The following is a 22,721-nucleotide window of genomic DNA, read 5'->3' on the forward strand; positions in this document are numbered from 1 at the left end:
GGCGGCGGGAAAAAGAGCCGCCCGATTAAGAGGGGGGACAGAAGAGGGCACAGTGAGGAAAAGAGTGAGCACAAAAGTGAGCACAAGATGTCCGTCCTGGGATCTGAACCACTAACAGGAAGCCCAAAAGAGACCAATACGATAGGGGGGAAAGGACAAATTTAACAGGCACAGTATATAAAAATACCTATATGTACCCCCAAATAGCCCACAAGGGGAAAAAACAAGCCAATACAAAATTCCCAACAAAATAAATGCATCAGTAAGTCATAATGACAAAAAACAGTAACAAAGCACTACTTATCTCTGCGGTCAGCAGCAAAGAAAGAGGAGGATTTGCAGGCGGTGTGGCCTGTTATAGAGAGACTATGGGGAGGGGCTGATCACATGTTTCAATATTTTTATTTGTTCTTTGCTGCTATTGGTCAGAGTAAAGAAGGAGAATAGCAATAGGAGCCTCCGGGTCTTGTAATAAAATCTGTATGTAGTGAGCTCCCTTTGATGGTGGCTGTATAATCTGTATGTAGTGAGCTCCCTTTGATGGTGGCTGTATAATCTGTATGTAGTGAGCTCCCCTTAGTGGTGGCTGTATAATCTGTATGTAGTGAGCTCCCTCTAGTGGTGGCTGTATAATCTGTATGTAGTGAGCTCCCTCTAGTGGTGGCTGTATAATCTGTATGCAGTGAGCTCCCTCTAGTGGTGGCTGTACAATCTGTATGTAGTGAGCTCCCTCTAGTGGTGGCTGTATAATCTGTATGTAGTGAGCTCCCTCTAGTGGTGACTGTATAATCTGTATGCAGTGAGCTCCCTCTAGTGGTGGCTGTATAATCTGTATGTAGTGAGCTCCCTCTAGTGGTGGATGTATAATCTGTATGTAGTGAGCTCCCTCTAGTGGTGACTGTATAATCTGTATGCAGTGAGCTCCCTCTAGTGGTGGCTGTATAATCTGTATGTAGTGAGCTCCCTCTAGTGGTGGCTGTATAATCTGTATGTAGTGAGCTCCCTCTAGTGGTGACTGTATAATCTGTATGCAGTGAGCTCCCTCTAGTGGTGGCTGTATAATCTGTATGTAGTGACCTCCCTCTAGTGGTGGCTGTATAATCTGTATGTAGTGAACTCCCTCTAGTGGTGACTGTATAATCTGTATGCAGTGAGCTCCCTCTAGTGGTGACTGTATAATCTGTATGTAGTGAGCTCCCTCTAGTGGTGGCTGTATAATCTGTATGTAGTGAGCTCCCTCTAGTGGTGGCTGTTTGATCGGTGTTATTACACTTTGAATGAAATGAAACAATGAAAAGTTTTTAAAATCTCTTCTTACGGTCAGTGAATTGGTAGCTAATAAACTGTCCTGACCTAATACTTCTCACAGCTGAGGGTTTGTTACAGTTTTAACCAGTCTAGACAATCCTATGTGAGCTAAACACATCAGCAGCACAAATATGTTTCCTGTCTTTCATACTCTGTTACAATGTATCAGTGCAGGTAAATGTCTCAGTTTGGAATCTAGGTGGCTCAGCTAATGGAAGATTTGTATAGACTGGATGAAATTGTAACAAACTCTCAGCTATGAGAAGCTTCACATCTGTCTAGTTTTTATCGTATTTTGCCTTTCCCATCTCATTCACAGACAGCAAGCAGAGATCATGAGAATTTGTAACAAATTAGAATAGAAAGTCTCCTAATTTTTCATCTGCTGTGGACAAGGCAGGGCCTTGGTCTCTTTGGATCCTGATCCTTGGCCCCGCAGCGCTCTCCAGCTTCCCACATCTGTTCCTGAGGATTGCTGCATCACATCACAAGGTGAGCCCGAGCTGACTCTGCAGGTGTCTGCTGGATGTGATTAGAGACAGACGGACTGCGAGCATATGGGAAAGCTCCATGTCCTGTCATAACAAGCGCTCTACGGTAATCACAGAAGACGTCGCAGCCGAGCAGCTTGTACAAATGAAATGTTGGCTCCTGCTCAACAGCTCCAAGAAATACAAGACCTGAAACTGTCACGCAATCGGTGCCAGCAAGAGTCTTCCACGCATCACCGAGGTGTCACATGACTCTACTGACCGTTACTGCGCCATCTGTTCTCCGACAACCACACTGAGCGGCATGCTTTGTCATTCAGAGTGGTTGTCACATCTCTGCAAACCTGGCGGTCAGAGAACAAGGATCCGGGAAAAGCTGCAAGTGTTGGACGGTATTCATTAGGCCTCATGCACACGGCCGTTGTTTTGGTCCGCATCCGAGCCGCAGTTTTGGCGGCTCGGGTGCGGACCCATTCACTTCAATGGGACCGCAAAAGATGCGGACAGCGCTCTGTGTGCTGTCCGCATCCGTTGCTCCGTTCCGTGGTCCGCAAAAAAAATATAACCTGTCCTATTCTTGTCCGCGCTTTGCAGACAAGAATAGGCATTTATATTAAAGGCTGTCCGTGCCGTTCCACAAATTGCCAAATGCACACAGACGCCATCCGTGTTTTGCGGATCCGCGGTTTGCGGGCCGCAAAACACACAACGGTCGTCCTTAAAGTGTAAATCCCCTTTATAAAAAATGCCCCAAAAGAAGAGGTGCTCCTAGGGTAAGCACGTACGGGTGCGAGTTCCCCTCCTGGGGGGGGTACGTATTCTGCTCACCTGTCAGTGTTGTGCAAATTTGGGCGCAACTCCAGTGAACGCTTGAGATCCGCAAAAAACAGATGCCGCCTGTGTGCCTTTTGCAATTTGCCGAACGGAACAGGAGGCCCATTATAGAGATGCCTATTCTTGTCCGCAAAACGGACAAGAATAGGACATGCCTCATTTTTTTTTGCGGGGCCACAAAACGGAGCAACGGATGCGGACAGCACACAGAGTGCTGTCCGCATCTTTTGCGGACCCATTGAAATGAATGATTCCGTATACAGACGTTATATGGAATCAAAATACGGTCCGTATACGGAACGCAAAAAACTTTAGTGTGCATGAGCCCTAAGGGAAATATTGGGATATGTGCGCTGCATTGTATCTGCCAGGGAAGGCTACATTCACACGTCAGTATTTTCCTATATCCCGATTTTCGGTCCGTTTTTTGCGGATCCGTTGTTCCTGAAAATGTTTCCGTGTCATCCGTATGTCATCCGTTTTTTGCGGATCCGCAAAAAACGGAAACATGTATAAAGTTCAATAATCAAATAAAGTTGTTTGGATTTCTTTGGAAAAAAAAAATATATATATATATAATTTATTATGTGTTTCCAGGAACAGATTCCGCATAAAACGGATGACATACGGAATGACATCCGAATGTCTTCCGTTTTTTTTCGAATCCATTGACTTTGTATTGTACCAGGATCCGAATTTTGCGGACAAGAATAGGACATGTTTTATATTTAAACGGACATGCGGAACGGAACAACGGAAACGGACAGCACACATTGTGCTGTCCGATTTTTTCCAGGACCCATTGAAAATGAATGGGTCCAGATCTGGTCCTGATCTGTTCCGCAAAAAACGGAACAGATCAGGGAAGAAAAAACGGACGTGTGAATGGACCCTAATAGTGATCTAAGACAGCTGGATGCCGCTGGGTGCTAGTTTTACAAGATGATGTATTTACTAAAAAAGATCCAAAAGTCGGTGTTAATTTCCTCAAATACCTTTATAATCATAGCTTCATTTCTCTGCTGCCAAATCCCCTGCAGAGACAAGTCCTGTATCCTGTCCTCCTGCAGCCGCCTCTAGAGGGAGCTCACTGCACACTGTGTTACTATAGAGGTCAATGTGCTGCGCCTGAGCTCCCCCTAGTGGTCACTGTGGTCTGTTGAAAAATTATTATTATTTAAACTTTTTGCCTATGCAGAGAGTTTGGAGCTCTGTATCAGCCACTGTAAAGAGTTATTGGCAGCTTGTGGTGACCCACAGAGAGAGTAGCAGCAAAGTGCATGAGATTTTAGGAATGCATTCTGCATAACTGGTGCAAGATATACGGCATCCAAGCAGAATTGTGGCGCATTTTGAAATCCGCAGCAAAATCTGTATGGAAATCATTCAAATTTTTTGCAGAATTTGCAGTATGTTCCATGGGATGTGCCCTGATGTGATTACCTTCCCTCCACCTTAAGACATTACAAAGTCTGATCAGTGCTCATTAATTGCAAAGAACAAAAATATGTCCCTTTTAATTGTAGAACTACAAATCCCATCCTCCCAGCAGCTTGTGGGATCTGCTAGTTCTCACCACCTTGGATTTCTTAGCTTGCAGTCACTCTGGAGGTATAAATTCCATACATCCAGTAGTGGAAGAAGCTGCCTAAAGTGAGGCCATTTCTAGCGCATTGTGTGAATTATCTCTGATACCATCCATTCATTCAGCTATGGCCAGCTGCATAGGAAGATCCATGTCCTGCAGCGCCACCTAGCGGCCACCCAGGAGCAGCGCAGCCCCCTGTCCGAATACTCCTAGAGTTGGCTGTTCCTTCTGCTCACTCTCCTCAGTCTGCAAGATGAGAAGGTGATGTGAGAGGAGGCTCCTGAGCAAAGCTCAACCTATGGCTCTGTAGACTTCTCTCACTGTGGTGAGGAATCTAGCCTGGAGTGATGGCTCCTCTTCTGCAGAGTTGTGTGGACTGAGCTACTAGGAGACCATTACATCCTGGACATTGGGTGGTGGTCCTGCTGACCAAGGTGCAACAGTTTGCTTTGAAATTTGCAAGGACTTGAGCTTCCTGTATCTGCTGAGAGTTGTCCTGTGGATGTAACCTGCTGGGAGTTATCCAAATCTATTGCTACCTAAGCACTGCAAGAATCTGCAGATTTCAGAAAATTGTCCAGGGGGGTCTGCATGTCCTGGGGGAAGGAGGTGCTGGCAGAGACCACCTCTTCTTCTCATCTTCAAGGGAATAAAGCTTCCAGAAGATTGCAAGCAGTGGAGCTGTCACCTGCCTGGAGAGACCTTGTGCTAGGGGGTCCTGGGGAGCCAAAGGAGATGTTTTTGTCCAAGGAATGATACAAGTTTAGGAACCTTTAGTGGATTTGTAGGGTTTTATAATTGCTCCTGGACATGGAGGGATTGTGCCTGAATTTAGACAGTTCTGAGCTACTCAACTCTTCATGGGTGAACTCCAGCATGGAGAACCAGAACCACAGCTCCAACAGCACCAGGGAGCCCCTGAAGAGGAATGAGGAGATGGCCAAGGTGGAGGTGACTGTGCTGGCCCTCATCCTGTTCCTGGCCCTGGCAGGGAACATCTGTGTCCTCCTGGGCATTTACATCAATAGACACAAGCACTCCCGCATGTACTTCTTCATGAAGCACCTGAGCATTGCAGACCTAGTGGTTGCAATCTTCCAGGTGCTTCCTCAGCTCATCTGGGACATCACCTTCAGGTTCTATGCTCCAGATTTTGTTTGCAGGTTGGTCACTTACCTGCAGGTGGTGGGGATGTTTGCTTCTACCTACATGCTCCTGCTCATGTCCCTGGACAGGTGCTTGGCCATCTGTCAACCATTGAGGTCTCTGCACAGGAGATCAGACTGTGTTTATGTCCTTTTCACCTGGATCCTCAGCTTTCTTCTCAGCACCCCCCAAACCGTCATCTTCTCTCTTACAGAGGTGGACAATGGGGTCTATGACTGCAGGGCTGACTTTATCAAACCCTGGGGGCTCAAAGCTTATATCACCTGGATAACCCTAGCTGTGTACATCATCCCAGTGATGATCCTTAGCGTCTGCTATGGGCTCATTAGCTACAAGATCTGGCAGAACATCCGCCTGAAGACTGTGTGTGAGAGCAACCTGAGGCTGAGCACCAGCAGGAGAGCCACCCTGTCCAGGGTCAGTAGTGTCAGGCTAATCTCCAAGGCTAAAATCCGGACTGTGAAGATGACCTTCATCATAGTGCTGGCTTACATTGTCTGCTGGACGCCCTTCTTCTTCGTCCAGATGTGGTCAGTGTGGGACCCCAACCCACCCAAAGAAGGTAAGAGGTTCATGTGCACTTTCCACAAACCCCCCTCTGAGGATATTGAGTTGTGCCTTCACCTCTTAGGCTACTTTCACACTGGCGTATTGGCTTTCCATTTGTGAGATCCGTTCAGGGCTCTTACATTTGGTCCAAAACGGATCAGTTTGCATTCTGAATAGAAAAGGATCCGCTCAGAATGCATCAGTTCCGTCTCCATTCCGTTTTGGTGTCCGTTTGACGAAACTGAGCCAAACGGATCCGTCCGGACACACAATGTAAGTCAATAGGGACGGATCCGTTTTCACTGACACAATATGGTGCAATTGAAAACGGATCCGTCCTCCATTGACTTTCAATGGTGTTCAAGACGGATCCGTTTTGGCTATGTTATAGATAATACAAACGGATGCAGACGTTGTATTATCTGGACGGATCGGCACAAAACGTGAGTGTGACAGTAGCCTTAGATGGTTACTCTCCTCCAGGTCCTGCACACATACAGACGTGGACAAAATTGTTGGTACCCTTTGGTCAATGAAAGAAAAAGTCACAATGGTCACAGAAATAACTTTAATCTGACAAAAGTAATAATAAATTAAAATTCTATAAATGTTAACCAATGAAAGTCAGACATTGTTTTTCAACCATGCTTCAACAGAATTATGTAAAAAAATAAACTCATGAAACAGGCATGGACAAAAATGATGGTACCCCTAGAAAACACAGAACATAATGTGACCAAAGGGACATGTTAATTCAAGGTGTGTCCACTAATTAGCATCACAGGTGTCTACAACCTTGTAATCAGCCATTGGGCCTATATATATGGCTCCAGGTAATCACTGTGTTGTTTGGTGATATGGTGTGTACCACACTCGACATGGACCAGAGGAAGCAAAGGAAAGAGCTGTCTCAAGAGATCAGAAAGAAAATTATAGACAAGCATGTTAAAGGTAAAGGCTATAAGACCATCTCCAAGCAACTAGATGTTCCTGTGAGTACAGTTGCACATATTATTCATAAGTTTAAGATCCATGGGACTGTAGCCAACCTCCCTGGACGTGGCCGCAGGAGGAAAATTGATGACAAATCTAAGAGACGGATAATCCGAATGGTAACAAAAGAGCCTAGAAAGACTTCTAAAGAGATTCAAGGTGAACTTCATGCTCAAGGAACATCAGTGTCAGATCGCACCATCCGTCGTTGTTTGAGCCAAAGTGGACTACATGGGAGACGACCAAGGAGGACACCATTGTTGAAAACGAATCATAAAAAAGCAAGACTGGAATATGCCAAACTACATGTTGACAAGCCACAAAGCTTCTGGGAGAATGTCCTGTGGACAGATGAGACAAAAATCGAAGTTTTTGCCAAGGCACATCAGCTGTATGTTCACAGACGAAAAAATGAAGCATATCAAGAAAAGAACACTGTCCCTACTGTGAAACATGGAGGAGGCTCTGTTATGTTCTGGGGCTGCTTTGCTGCGTCTGGCACAGGGTGTCTTGAATCTGTGCAGGGTACAATGAAATCTCAAGACTATCAAGGAATTCTAGAGAGAAATGTACTAGCCAGTGTCAGAAAGCTTGGTCTCAGTCGCAGGTCATGGGTCTTGCAACAGGACAATGACCCAAAACACACCGCTAAAAACACCCAAGAATGGCTAAGAGGAAAAAATTGGACTATTCTAAAGTGGCCTTCTATGAGCCCTGACCTCAATCCTATTGAGCATCTTTGGAAGGAGCTGAAACATGCAGTCTGGAAAAGGCACCCTTCAAACCGGACACAACTGGAGCAGTTTGCTCATGAGGAGTGGGCCAAAATACCTGCTGAGAGGTGCAGATGTCTCATTGACAGTTACAGGAAGCGTTTGATTGCAGTGATTGCCTCAAAAGGTTGCGCAACAAAATATTAAGTTAGGGGTACCATCATTTTTGTCCATGCCTGTTTCATGAGTTTATTTTTTTACATAATTCTGTTGAAGCATGGTTGAAAAACAATGTCTGACTTTCATTGGTTAACATTTATAGAATTTTAATTTATTATTACTTTTGTCAGATTAAAGTTATTTCTGTGACCATTGTGACTTTTTCTTTCATTGACCAAAGGGTACCAACAATTTTGTCCACGTCTGTATGTCCCTGTCCCCTATTCTTAAAGTTGCATGTTGTTCTTGTTGACTTTGCACTCTCTTGTGTTTGTGCCCCAGGCTTGAGGATTTGCACACCGCTCCATATGTGTGATGAGTGCAGTGATACAGAAATGTGGTTTTACCTTTACGCCCAAGTGTTACATTATTAGTGTCAGGTTCTCAAATAGTTGGCTGCAAACTTCGCAGCAGATTTATTGCAACAAAATACAATGTAAGTGAAGTGAGCTTTAGGAAGCAGCCTGGACTATTTGCAGCCCGTTGCATAGATTTATTGCAGTGCAGAAAGTGAAGGCTGCAGCACAATTCTACTGAACCATATGGCGGTTTTGTTGCCATTTGCCAGCTGGTTCCAGGGCTTTCTGGCCATCTCGCCCTCTCCTTCCTCTGGTTGTTACTTCAACTCTTTATGACTTGCTCTTGCAGATGTTGGCGCTCTTGCAGATGTTGGCGCGCTTGTAGCTGATATGTTCCTATGACATGTTTACTAGAGGATCTGGGTTAGGCTACATGCACACGACCGTTGTGTGTTTTGCAATTCGCAAACCGCGGATCCTCAAAACACGGATGGCGTTTGTGTGCGTTCCGCAATTTGCGGAACGGCACGGACAGCCTTTAATATAACTCCCTATTCTTGTCCGCAAAGCGCTGACAAGAATAGAACATGTTTATTTTTTTAAGGAACGGAGCAACGGAGTGCTGTCTGCATCTATTCTGGCCCCATTGAAGTGAATGGGTCCGCATCCGAGCCGCAGTTTTGGCGTGTGGAACAAAACAACGGCCGTGTGCATGAGGCCTTCAGGTCCTTTTACATGGACTGATGTTTAGGGCAATTATCTAGAAGGAACCGGAGGCTTCTGATAATTGTCTGATCATTGGCAGAGATGAGAGCCGTATTTACATGCAGCAACCACCTCGGCTGTATAAGGGCTCATGCACACAAACTTATTTTTTTCCGTTTTATTTTGCGGACCGTATGCAGGACCATTCACTGCAGTGGGTCCACAAAAACAACAAAAGGTACTCTATATGCATTCCGTTTCCGAATTTCCTTTCCGCAAAAAGGTAGCGCATGTCCTATTATTGTCCGCAAATCACGGTCCGAGGCCCTATTCAAGTCAATAGGTCCGCAAAAAATACAGAACGCACACGGAACACATCCGTATGTCATCCATATTTTGTGTTTATCCATACTGTAGAAATGCTACGCCCAGCCCATATTACTCATGTGTTTGGGGATTAATAAGTTACTGTTTCCATTTCTGAGCCGCAAAAAACGGATCGCATACGGAAACCATATGGATATGTTTTGTGGAATAACGGAAAGGAAGAGGACTTTAATCAGAGGGAAAAAAAAGTCAAACACACAGAACAGGAGCAGATTTTCCCCTTATACCTGATCTCTCCGGAGGCTTCACCTCTGGTTTTGGCTCATGATAACGGATGGAAATAACGGAAGTGTGAACTCCGGACTGACAGCTCGTCCCCGTAGAAAGCCATTGCTCCCGCGCAGCAGATCCTTGTATAAACAGCACAGGGAGCGATGATATTTGGTGCCTACAGAACGGCACGATCACCCAATCCCTTCTTCATTTGCCGATTATCCGCAGGGTGAAAGATCCTTAACACAGGTTTCTGACCCATTTTACAGAAGATGAAACTGGCCGTTCTCACCCAGGGATCATATGTTAGGTTAGAACTAGTTCTCATCGTCCTAAAGTGAAACCTTCCTTTCCCCGATAATAAAGTCTTCAGATTACTGATCAATGGACTATTTCTTTACACAACAATTTCACAATGATCTGATTGGACACAAATTGGTCAGATATCTGTAAGCGTAAAGACAGCTACAGCTCAGACTCTTTTCTGCGTTACATTGTTCCAATTTACTTACATTCACACATTCATCCTCCGTGTATTCCATATGTCTCTTCTATATGGCATTACCCCCCCCCATAAATGATGTCTGTGACGCCCCCTATATATAAACCTCCTAATACACTGGGTCTGTGACGCCCCTATATATAAACCTCCTAATACACTGGGTCTGTGACGCCCCCTATATATAAACCTCCTAATACACTGGGTCTGTGACGCCCCCTATATATGAACCTCCTAATACACTGGGTCTGTGACGCCCCCTATATATGAACCTCCTAATACACTGGTTCTGTGACGCCCCCTATATATAAACCTCCTAATACACTGGTTCTGTGACGCCCCCTATATATAAACCTCCTAATACACTGGGTCTGTGACTCCCCCTATATATAAACCTCCTAATACACTGGGTCTGTGACGCCCCCTATATATAAACCTCCTAATACACTGGGTCTGTGACGCCCCTATATATAAACCTCCTAATACACTGGGTCTGTGACGCCCCTATATATAAACCTCCTAATACACTGGGTCTGTGACGCCCCCTATATATAAACCTCCTAATACACTGGGTCTGTGACGCCCCCTATATATAAACCTCCTAATACACTGGGTCTGTGACGCCCCCTATATATGAACCTCCTAATACACTGGGTCTGTGACGCCCCCTATATATAAACCTCTTAATACACTGGGTCTGTGACGCCCCCTATATATAAACCTCCTAATGCACTGGGTCTGTGACGCCCCCTATATATAAACCTCCTAATGCACTGGGTCTGTGACGCCCCCTATATATAAACCTCCTAATGCACTGGGTCTGTGACGGCCCCTATATATAAACCTCCTAATACACTGGGTCTGTGGCGCCCCCTATATATAAACCTCCTAATACACTGGGTCTGTGTCGGCCCCTATATATAAACCTCCTAATACACTGGGTCTGTGACGCCCCTATATATAAACCTCCTAATGCACTGGGTCTGTGGCGCCCCCTATATATAAACCTCCTAATGCACTGGGTCTGTGACGCCCCCTATATATAAACCTCCTAATGCACTGGGTCTGTGACGGCCCCTATATATAAACCTCCTAATGCACTGGGTCTGTGTCGGCCCCTATATATAAACCTCCTAATGCACTGGGTCTGTGACGCCCCCTATATATAAACCTCCTAATACACTGGGTCTGTGACGCCCCTATATATAAACCTCCTAATGCACTGGGTCTGTGACGCCCCTATATATAAACCTCCTAATGCACTGGGTCTGTGACGCCCCCTATATATAAACCTCCTAATGCACTGGGTCTGTGACGCCCCCTATATATAAACCTCCTAATGCACTGGGTCTGTGACACCCCCTATATATAAACCTCCTAATACACTGGGTCTGTGACGCCCCTATATATAAACCTCCTAATACACTGGGTCTGTGACGCCCCTATATATAAACCTCCTAATGCACTGGGTCTGTGACGCCCCCTATATATAAACCTCCTAATGCACTGGGTCTGTGACGCCCCTATATATAAACCTCCTAATACACTGGGTCTGTGACGCCCCCTGTATATAAACCTCCTAATACACTGGGTCTGTGACGCCCCCTATATATAAACCTCCTAATACACTGGGTCTGTGACGCCCTCTATATATAAACCTCCTAATACACTGGGTCTGTGACGCCCCCTATATATGAACCTCCTAATACACTGGGTCTGTGACGCCCCCTATATATAAACCTCCTAATACACTGGGTCTGTGTCGCCCCCTATATATAAACCTCCTAATACACTGGGTCTGTGTCGCCCCCTATATATAAACCTCCTAATACACTGGGTCTGTGACGCCCCTATATATAAACCTCCTAATACACTGGGTCTGTGACGCCCCTATATATAAACCTCCTAATACACTGGGTCTGTGACGCCCCCTATATATAAACCTCCTAATACACTGGGTCTGTGACGCCCCCTATATATAAACCTCCTAATACACTGGGTCTGTGACACCCCTATATATAAACCTCCTAATACACTGGGTCTGTGACGCCCCCTATATATAAACCTCCTAATGCACTGGGTCTGTGACGCCCCCTATATATAAACCTCCTAATGCACTGGGTCTGTGTCGCCCCCTATATATAAACCTCCTAATACACTGGGTCTGTGTCGCCCCCTATATATAAACCTCCTAATACACTGGGTCTGTGACGCCCCTATATATAAACCTCCTAATACACTGGGTCTGTGTCGCCCCCTATATATAAACCTCCTAATACACTGGGTCTGTGACGCCCCTATATATAAACCTCCTAATGCACTGGGTCTGTGTCGCCCCCTATATATAAACCTCCTAATGCACTGGGTCTGTGACGCCCCCTATATATAAACCTCCTAATGCACTGGGTCTGTGACGCCCCCTATATATAAACCTCCTAATGCACTGGGTCTGTGACGCCCCCTATATATAAACCTCCTAATGCACTGGGTCTGTGACGCCCCCTATATATAAACCTCCTAATGCACTGGGTCTGTGACGCCCCCTATATATAAACCTCCTAATACACTGGGTCTGTGACGCCCCTATATATAAACCTCCTAATACACTGGGTCTGTGACGCCCCCTATATATAAACCTCCTAATACACTGGGTCTGTGACGCCCCCTATATATAAACCTCCTAATGCACTGGGTCTGTGACGCCCCCTATATATAAACCTCCTAATGCACTGGGTCTGTGACGCCCCCTATATATAAACCTCCTAATGCACTGGGTCTGTGACGCCCCCTATATATAAACCTCCTAATGCACTGGGTCTGTGACGCACCCTATATATAAACCTCCTAATGCACTGGGTCTGTGTCGCCCCCTATATATAAACCTCCTAATACACTGGGTCTGTGTCGCCCCCTATATATAAACCTCCTAATACACTGGGTCTGTGACGCCCCCTATATATAAACCTCCTAATACACTGGGTCTGTGGCGCCCCCTATATATAAACCCCCTAATACACTGGGTCTGTGACGCCCCCTATATATAAACCTCCTAATGCACTGGGTCTGTGACGCCCCCTATATATAAACCTCCTAATGCACTGGTCTGTGACGCCCCTATATATAAACCTCCTAATGCACTGGGTCTGTGACTCCCCCTATATATAAACCTCCTAATACACTGGGTCTGTGACGCCCCCTATATATAAACCTCCTAATACACTGGGTCTGTGACGCCCCCTATATATAAACCTCCTAATACACTGGGTCTGTGACGCCCCCTATATATAAACCTCCTAATGCACTGGGTCTGTGACGCCCCCTATATATAAACCTCCTAATGCACTGGGTCTGTGACGCCCCCTATATATAAACCTCCTAATACACTGGGTCTGTGACGCCCCTATATATAAACCTCCTAATACACTGGGTCTGTGACGCCCCTATATATAAACCTCCTAATACACTGGGTCTGTGACGCCCCTATATATAAACCTCCTAATACACTGGGTCTGTGACGCCCCCTATATATAAACCTCCTAATACACTGGGTCTGTGACGCCCCCTATATATAAACCTCCTAATGCACTGGGTCTGTGACGCCCCCTATATATAAACCTCCTAATGCACTGGGTCTGTGACGCCCCCTATATATAAACCTCCTAATACACTGGGTCTGTGACGCCCCTATATATAAACCTCCTAATACACTGGGTCTGTGACGGCCCCTATATATAAACCTCCTAATACACTGGGTCTGTGACGCCCCTATATATAAACCTCCTAATACACTGGGTCTGTGTCGCCCCCTATATATAAACCTCCTAATGCACTGGGTCTGTGACGCCCCCTATATATAACCTCCTAATACACTGGGTCTGTGACGCCCCCTATATATAAACCTCCTAATACACTGGGTCTGTGACGCCCCTATATATAAACCTCCTAATGCACTGGGTCTGTGTCGCCCCCTATATATAAACCTCCTAATACACTGGGTCTGTGACGCCCCCTATATATAAACCTCCTAATACACTGGGTCTGTGACGCCCCTATATATGAACCTCCTAATACACTGGGTCTGTGACGCCCCTATATATAAACCTCCTAATGCACTGGGTCTGTGACGCCCCCTATATATAAACCTCCTAATACACTGGGTCTGTGACTCCCCCTATATATAAACCTCCTAATGCACTGGGTCTGTGTCGCCCCCTATATATAAACCTCCTAATACACTGGGTCTGTGACGCCCCTATATATAAACCTCCTAATGCACTGGGTCTGTGACGCCCCCTATATATAAACCTCCTAATACACTGGGTCTGTGTCGGCCCCTATATATAAACCTCCTAATACACTGGGTCTGTGACGCCCCCTATATATAAACCTCCTAATACACTGGGTCTGTGACGCCCCTATATATAAACCTCCTAATACACTGGGTCTGTGACACCCCTATATATAAACCTCCTAATACACTGGGTCTGTGACGCCCCCTATATATAAACCTCCTAATACACTGGGTCTGTGACGCCCCCTATATATAAACCTCCTAATACACTGGGTCTGTGACGCCCCTATATATAAACCTCCTAATACACTGGGTCTGTGACGCCCCTATATATAAACCTCCTAATACACTGGGTCTGTGACGCCCCTATATATAAACCTCCTAATACACTGGGTCTGTGACGCCCCCTATATATAAACCTCCTAATGCACTGGGTCTGTGACGCCCCCTATATATAAACCTCCTAATACACTGGGTCTGTGACGCCCCTATATATAAACCTCCTAATACACTGGGTCTGTGACGCCCCTATATATAAAACTTAATGGAAACTCCATAGACGCTCACCAGGACATTGCGATGTATGAGCAGAGGCTTCACATAACGTTTACTCGCTGTATAATGAAAAGCTCTGCCACTTTCTAATATACTTTGTGTTTCAGTTCTTTGCCATTTTCAAGATCTCTACTAGCGGTCAGTGAATGGGAACATTCTTGTTTAGTCCCTACGTTTGAAACCCTATATAGCCTTAACATTTCTCCCAACTGAGGGTTTGTTACAGTTGCATCCAATGCAATCCTCTGTCAAATCTCCTTCCTGTGCTACAATGTATCAGTGCTGGTGAATGGTTACTGCACAGAGGATGCAATTGTACCAAACCCTCATTTCTGAGAAGTGTTAGGTCTGGATGGGTTTTCAGTATTAGGTTTACAAGTATTAGGTCTGTTCTATAATGTTTTCGTTCATGGATAGCATGCAGAGATCTTGAAATTCTTGAGGAATTGAATTACAAAGTATATTGGAAAGATGCAGCTTTGGATGAGATGAAAGGTGGAGGCCGCTCAGTCACTGCAGGTAGTGGTGCCTTTTAGTGGATCGGCGCTCTCTTCAGAGCTGAACTCCTAGTAATGGTATAGAGCAGTGATCTCCAACTTGTTGGTCTCCAGCTATAACTAGACTACAACTCTCAGCATGTTCTGACAGCCGCAGTCTGGAGGTTGTGCGGGACTTTTCGGGGTCAGGGACAGCTCCCATCATTACTGTAATTACAATGACATTTAATGTAGACCGCAGGATACAAACCTCACATATGAAAACCATCTGTGCTGGATATTTAACCCCTGCATGGACCAGGCTGCCTTGCACATGTCATACCTTTTCAGCGGAACTATAATCCCTAGCATGCGCCTCCTCTTTGTGGCATGCTGGTGCTTGCAGTCCCATGACAAGCAGGGAGGAGTTACTTGCATAGCACTGCAGTAATCCGGATAATGACCCCCCTTGCAGTCGGTAGTTTGCAGGAATGCCTCCATAGAATATATTCATCTCTGCCACTGACTACCATAATAAACCCCATACTGGACATTTCCTCTGAACTGGAGAGGCCGTGGTGTTTCTACAAATCAAATCCAAGTAATTTCTGTTAAAGTGATTCTGCGCCTTTGGTTATCATGGGCACTGTAGTGCGCCACATCCACGTTCTATCACAGATTTGCACATTACTTTCACAACTTCTAATTGGGGAGGGGAGGGGGGGGGGGGTCTTAGGACTTTTTGTTTCCATGTTACTAAGTTATTCATTACCTTAGGATAAGAATAAATCCACAGTTTCCACTTATTTGATACATGATACATCCTAGGTATTTCTCCAGCACTCCAGCTGCTGTGAAACTACAACTCCCAGTATGCTCATCTCTCCTATGGCTGTGTGCATGCTGGCCATTGTAGTTTCACAGCAGCTGGAGTGCCGATGGTGGCTGACCCCTGTACCACCTGTTCAGGTGGGTTCTGCTAGAGCAGTGGTGGCAGGTGCCAGAGCGCCCACTCGGAGGCCTCTGTGTAGGTGTCACGGTGGGAAATGGGGGAAACGCCCCACCGTACAATGTCAGGAATAAAGGGGAAGCAGCTGGGCCAGGACGCCGGGATCAGGGAGCAGGTCACCTCCTAAAGCGTCCCCAATCCTCGTCCTAACTCCTCGCCGTATGAGCGGACCTGGATGGTAGGACGGCTCATACCCAGGATACCTTTGGCCCTGTGTCGCCCTGATAATTCCTTTCATAGGAGCAGGGGAGAGACGACCTGTTCTTCCAAGACACGAAAAACAGGACTAGTGTCAATGAAAAGTAGGAGACTGTATGCAGTAACTAAATCGGCAGGTAAGTACACAGAAACACTTACCTCATTTCATGCCGGTAATATCTTTTTGTAGCTCATCTAGTAGAGGGGGGGGGGGGGATTTGTATGGAACATCCTTGACGAGGGGTAAGTGAGTTGGATACCTAGGTATGACATGCTCTCTCGTTGCCAGTCTAAGGGGAACAGGCCTTTAAGGTGCCGCAATTGGTCCGGGTGTAAGTTTATAGGAAGACTCTGGGATTTCTCTATGTTCAGTTTGTAGTAGGAGGTTTGGCCGAATACCTTTAATAGATAGAATACTCTATGGAGAGCCGTCCTGGGATTTGTACAGACTACAATGACGTTGTCCGCAAAAAGCGCTAGTTTCTGTTCTGTGGGTCCCATTTTGAGGCCTGATATGTCCGGATCCCGACAAATTTATTCCGCCAGGGGTTCAATAGAAAGCACGAAAAACAGGGGGGACAATGGGCGCCCTTGTCTGGTGCCGTTTGTCAATTGGAAGGCTGTGGATAGGGCCCCATAAGCAAAGACTTTAGCACAAGGGTTGGAATATAGTGCGGAAATGGCCGAGTATTTTGGGCCAGTAAATCCAAACTGTCTTAGTACCGAGAAGGCATATGGCCAGTTAATGCGGTCAAACGCCTTCTCGGCGTCCAGTGTCAGGGATATGGCCGCAGTACCTGATGCTTCTGCGGATCTCCTGGTGTTATCCGGAGCTCGCCTCCCTGATACAAACCCAGTTTGGTCTATCGAAATTAAAGAGGGGATAACGGACTGGAGCCTATTCGCTAGTATTTTCGCATAGATCTTTACATCGCAGTCTAATAGCGATATTGGACAATAGTCGTTTGCAAGGGTGACTTGCCTGATTTAGGGATCGTCATTATAAGAGCCTCCAGCATTTCCGATGGGAAGGAGCCAGTGACCATAGCTGTAGAGGACACTGGAAGAAGATGTTTGAGGAGTAAGTGGCCGGAGGAGAATCCGTCGGGACCCGGGGCCTTATTTAGGAGGAGAGAGCGGATTACTGCGTTAAATTTTTCAGAGGCTATCGGTTTGTTGAGGATCTCTAATTGGCTGTTCTAGAACGGAGTCTATATCTTGTTGGGGGGGCTCGGTGGTATCTGTATCCATCCTTAGATTGTATAGATTAGAGCAATAATCTCTATTGGAGTCTCCGAGAGGGACTGTTCATAGGCGTACATGAGGAGGCTCCGCAGAGGCAATCTAGCCCCAGAGAGCTCTGCTAGAGGAGTCTCCGAGAGGGATTGTTCATAGGCGTACATGAGGAGGCTCCGCAGACGCAATCTAGCCCCAGAGAGCTCTGCTAGAGGAGTCTCCGAGAGGGACTGTTCATAGGCGTACATGAGGAGGCTCCGCAGAGGCAATCTAGCCCCAGAGAGCTCTGCTAGAGGAGTCTCCGAGAGGGACTGTTCATAGGCGTACATGAGGAGGCTCCGCAGAGGCAGTCTAGCCCCAGAGAGCTCTGCTAGAGGAGTCTCCGAGAGGGATTGTTTGTTCAGTGATTTGAGCCTGTGAATATTGTGCATCGTGTCTTGGATGTCTTTATCTCTTTGCGCCATATGCTACTCTGCTTAATGAGGACTCCCCTCATGTACACCTTGTGACCGTTCCATAGGGTGTAGGGCTGAATCTCTGGGGTGCCGTTTATGGCAAAGAATTCTGTAAGGGAGGATTCCACCTCTTTACTGATAGATGGGACAGATAAGTGTTTAGTCTCCAAACATAGTCTGAGGTTTTCAAGGGGGTTTCCGGAACGGACAGTGTTACTGGAGCGTGGTCTGACCATTGAGGTCCTATCTATGAGGAATCTGCTTACCCAGAACATGTCTATGCAGGAGTAGGTCCTGTGTACTCCCGAATAGTAAGTGTAGTCTTTTTCATTCACATACAGGAGACGCCATATGTCGTACCGTCATGTGTCCACGCCAGGTTTGCAACCAAGACTTTGCGGGATGAGGGTTTTGCTGTGGAGTCAAGAGAGGCATTAAGGTCTCCACAGAGCACAACGCTTCCCTTCTGTACTTTCTGCATTTTGCCCAGTAGGCGCCTCAGGAAGCGTCCTGTGTGCGAGTTGGGCGCGTAGATATTCACAATGGTAAATTCCACATTGTAGCGTAAACAATGCGCTATTATATATCGACTTTGTGGATCAATCCAGGTTTGATGTATCTGAAGCGCCACCGATGCCTTAAAGGAGTACCCCTCTCTTTATTTTTTTTTTGTTCCTTTCCTGTTGATCAGGATCTTTGTAGGGAATCCCCACCTGTATGGTATAGCGCAGTGTTGGCGAACCTATGGCACTCTGAGCCCTCTCTGTGGGCACCTGTACCCTTGAAAAAGTCTTTGGCGTACTAATATGCCTTAGATTTTTCCTGTCCTTCATCAGCGCAGTGCGTACTATGAGAGGCACAGGCAGTGCATTGAATGTAGGCAGGCTGTTGTAGCTAAATGATACATGGAAGATATACTATATTGCTATTCAGGTTAGATTGCTGGCTTGGCACTTGGCGATAAATAAGTAGGCTTTGGTTTTCAGTTTGGGCACTCGGTCTGTAAAAGGTTCACCACCACTGGTATAGCGTGTCGTCTTAAGATAGACGTGATCGGTACAAGGCGTTTGCGAGTTTGCAAGGTGACGGTGACAGATCTGTATAAAGTTTCAGGGAGGTATAAGGATCGGGTGAAGGTTGTTTTCTTGCAATCTCCTTGATGTAATAGACGGAGTATCTGGCCAGTACATCCCGAGGCACTGGGTCTGGTAGATTAGGCTTGGGGACTGTATGTGCACGATCTATGCTGAGTTGGAGGCAGGGAGTAGTGTTTTGGTAAGCTGCGGTTGTAGATATACTCTGAGTTCCGGACCCGGGACTGACTCCGGGATGTTGCGGAATTTGATATTATTCCTGCGATTGCGCTCCTCATAGTCCACCAATTTGGCTTGCAGAGTGTCTACCTTGTCATCTAGGGCATTATGGGAGTCTACTGATTCGTTGTGAGCTCCAGCAAAGGAGGCCATCTTGGATTCCATGTAGGAGACTTTGAAAAGTCCTTATGTAAGGAGGAGCGCAAGGCCAGCAGCGTGGCTTTCAATGTGTTTTCAGAGGCTGCTTTGTCCGAGGTTTGGATCTCGTGTGCGGTGAGGAAGTTACTAGGGCCGCTCTGTGCGCCCGCGTCTCCTCAGCCGCGCCATCTTTGCTCACCTCCTCGCTGAAAAAGAAGTGCTCCAGGGGCACCGAGCCCTTAGCCTTCGGCATCTTCTTCCTCCCCGACTGTTTCGCTGCCATCTCAGGGCTTGTGGGTGTGCTGTGGGTCGCAAGGAATGTCGCTAGGCGAGGGAGGGAGGTTGCGGTGTCCGGAGCTCACTCACTAAGCGGCCATGTTAGGAGCCGGCCGGGCCACGGTGCAGTTCATTGGGTTATATAGTAAGATTGCTCCTGGGATTATGGGACATGTGTGAGAGGCAGGTGAGTTCTGATGAGTGGAGTTGTCCTCTGCCTTCTCATGGTGCCCGGACGGTCGGGTGATGGTAAATCCTGCACAATGTTTTCATAGAACATAACTGATGTAGGATGATGAAACTCAGCCTCGGTGCAGAGCAAAACCCAGTCAGGACATGCTGGGAGTTGTAGTTTTGCAATGGCTGAAGCAATAGAGGTTGGAGACCTCTATTCTGAGCTGGGAGTGTCACGTTTGCGCCTCTTGTGAACCGCCTATGGGTCTCCATCACACAATCCGGACACGTTCAGAACTCGTGGCGTCTATGCAGGAATCTCGTCCAAATGTTTAATGTAAAACTAAGATAAAACGTGCGAAGCGGACTGCGATTTCCTGCAGATGATAATTATAATTACACGCCGTCCTCCTGGCGTTGCCATTAATCATCCCGATCTCTGCCGCCTGCAAATAAAAGGAGGAAAAAAATAAAAATAATGCAGAAGCTTTACCCCAGCTGTCACCGCTGATCTCTAGTGGACGGATAGGTAGTGCTGTGGATGGAGGATGCAGGTGTTGCACGTTGGAGGATGCAGGTGTTGCGCATTGGAGGATGCAGGTGTTGCGCATTGGAGGATGCGGGTGTCGGGCGGTGGAGGATGCGGGTGTCGCACGGTGGAGGATGCGGGTGTCGCGCGGTGGAGGATGCGGGTGTCGCACGGTGGAGGATGCGGGTGTCGCGCGGTGGAGGATGCGGGTGTCGCGCGGTGGAGGATGCGGGTGTCGCGCGGTGGAGGATGCGGGTGTCGCGCGGTGGAGGATGCGGGTGTCGCGCGGTGGAGGATGCGGGTGTCGCGCGGTGGAGGATGCGGGTGTCGCGCGGTGGAGGATGCAGGTGTCGCACGGTGGAGGATGCAGGTGTCGCACGGTGGAGGATGCAGGTGTCGCACAGTGGAGGATGCAGGTGTTGCGCACGGTGGAGGATTCAGGTGTTGCGCACGGTGGAGAATGCAGGTGTTGCACGGTAGAGGATGCAGGTGTTGCATGGTGGAGGATGCAGGTGTTGCGCGGTGGAGGATGCAGGTGTTGCGCACGGTGGAGAATGCAGGTGTTGCTTGGTGGAGGGTGCAGGTGTTGCGCACGGTGGAGAATGCAGGTGTTGCTTGGTGGAGGGTGCAGGTGTTGCGCGGTGGAGGATGCAGGTGTTGCGCGGTGGAGGATGCAGGTGTTGCGCGGTGGAGGATGCAGGTGTTGCGCGGTGGAGGATGCAGGTGTTGCGCACGGTGGAGAATGCAGGTGTTGCTTGGTGGAGGGTGCGGGTGTCGCGCGGTGGAGGATGCGGGTGTCGCGCGGTGGAGGATGCGGGTGTCGCGCGGTGGAGAATGCAGGTGTCGCGCGGTGGAGAATGCAGGTGTCGCGTGGTGGAGAATGCAGGTGTTGCGCGGTGGAGAATGCAGGTGTCGCGCGGTGGAGGATGCAGGTGTCGCGCGGTGGAGGATGCGGGTGTCGCGCGGTGGAGGATGCAGGTGTCGCACGGTGGAGGATGCGGGTGTTGCACGGTGGAGGATGCGGGTGTCGCGCGGTGGAGGATGCAGGTGTCGCGTGGTGGAGGATGCGGGTGTCGCGCGGTGGAGGATGCAGGTGTTGCACGGTGGAGGATGCAGGTGTTGCACTCTTTATGTTGTGGTCATTAATGAGAGATCTCATTCTCCAGTTTCCCAACATTGTTTCCACTGATCAGATGTTGACTGAAGACATGGAGCGCAGACGCCATGAACATTCTTCTTCCATGATGTAAGGCTGATGACACTTCAGAACAACATAAGACCTCCGCAGCCAGCGCTCATGGTCACCAATTTTAGCAATGTGAATAATGGCAGCTGCTGAAAATTTGTGCAAGTGAAAATCTTGCAATTAGAGAAGTTGATATTTTTCACGCCCCGCCCCCCCCCCTCCCCCTCCCCCCGTGTCCTCCTGACTCTGCTCTTTTTGTGGCTTAATCCGGCCAGGCGCAGCCATTTGGCATCTTTTGCCCCGAGCGCATTAACCCCGCGTCCTTCCACCGCCTGCAGACTCTTAATTGACTTTTATATCATATAAACACGCTAATTGATTGGCCTCACCCCCTCCCCCGGGGCGCGGCGTTCGTTCGGCGCCCCGTCTGACCTGTAGAGTGGAGGCGTAATGTGCGGAAGCTGATGGCCATTAAGGCACAGCTGTTCGCCAGTTAACGAGGTGTTGGACCGGCACTGCGCTATTAGGTGCACAGAAATGACATTATTGGAGCATAGGATGGATTGCTACATATTTAATGGCGCCAAGTCGTGTCACGTGACTAGCGGAACAAACACTGAAGCCGTTAATACATCAAGAAAAGTCGAAATAACGCACAGTAATTAGGCTGAATTCACACTCATAACTGCAACAAACGAGAGGCTTCTTATATAATATGTAACACAATGTTGCGATTTGTGATAAACAGACTTGTTAAGGGTAAATTCACACGCGGCAGCTTCATAGCAGAATGAAAGCCAGCGCCAAACCTGTGACTGGAATAGTTTCTGCAGCGGGTGCACGGACTTCTGCAACAGATCTGCGGCGTGTGAACATAACCTTCTGCTGATAGGAGCTGTAACACTATGGGAACTTAAAGG

General features: G+C 47.5%; 1 protein-coding gene across 1 annotated transcript in view; it reads left to right on the forward strand.

The window, feature by feature from the left end:
- Nucleotides 1-4,473: 4,473 nt before the first annotated feature.
- OXTR (oxytocin receptor) overlaps nucleotides 4,474-22,721 on the forward strand; it is a 56,757-nt gene continuing 38,509 nt past the window's right edge. The window contains exon 1 of the mRNA XM_044302163.1: nucleotides 4,474-5,950. Within this exon, the coding sequence (XP_044158098.1) occupies nucleotides 5,032-5,950 (919 nt within the window). The 5' untranslated portion in view covers nucleotides 4,474-5,031. The remainder of the gene's footprint in view (nucleotides 5,951-22,721) is intronic.

Source organism: Bufo gargarizans, chromosome 7, assembly GCF_014858855.1.
Source record: "Bufo gargarizans isolate SCDJY-AF-19 chromosome 7, ASM1485885v1, whole genome shotgun sequence".
In the NCBI taxonomy this organism is placed as follows: Eukaryota; Metazoa; Chordata; class Amphibia; order Anura; family Bufonidae; genus Bufo; species Bufo gargarizans.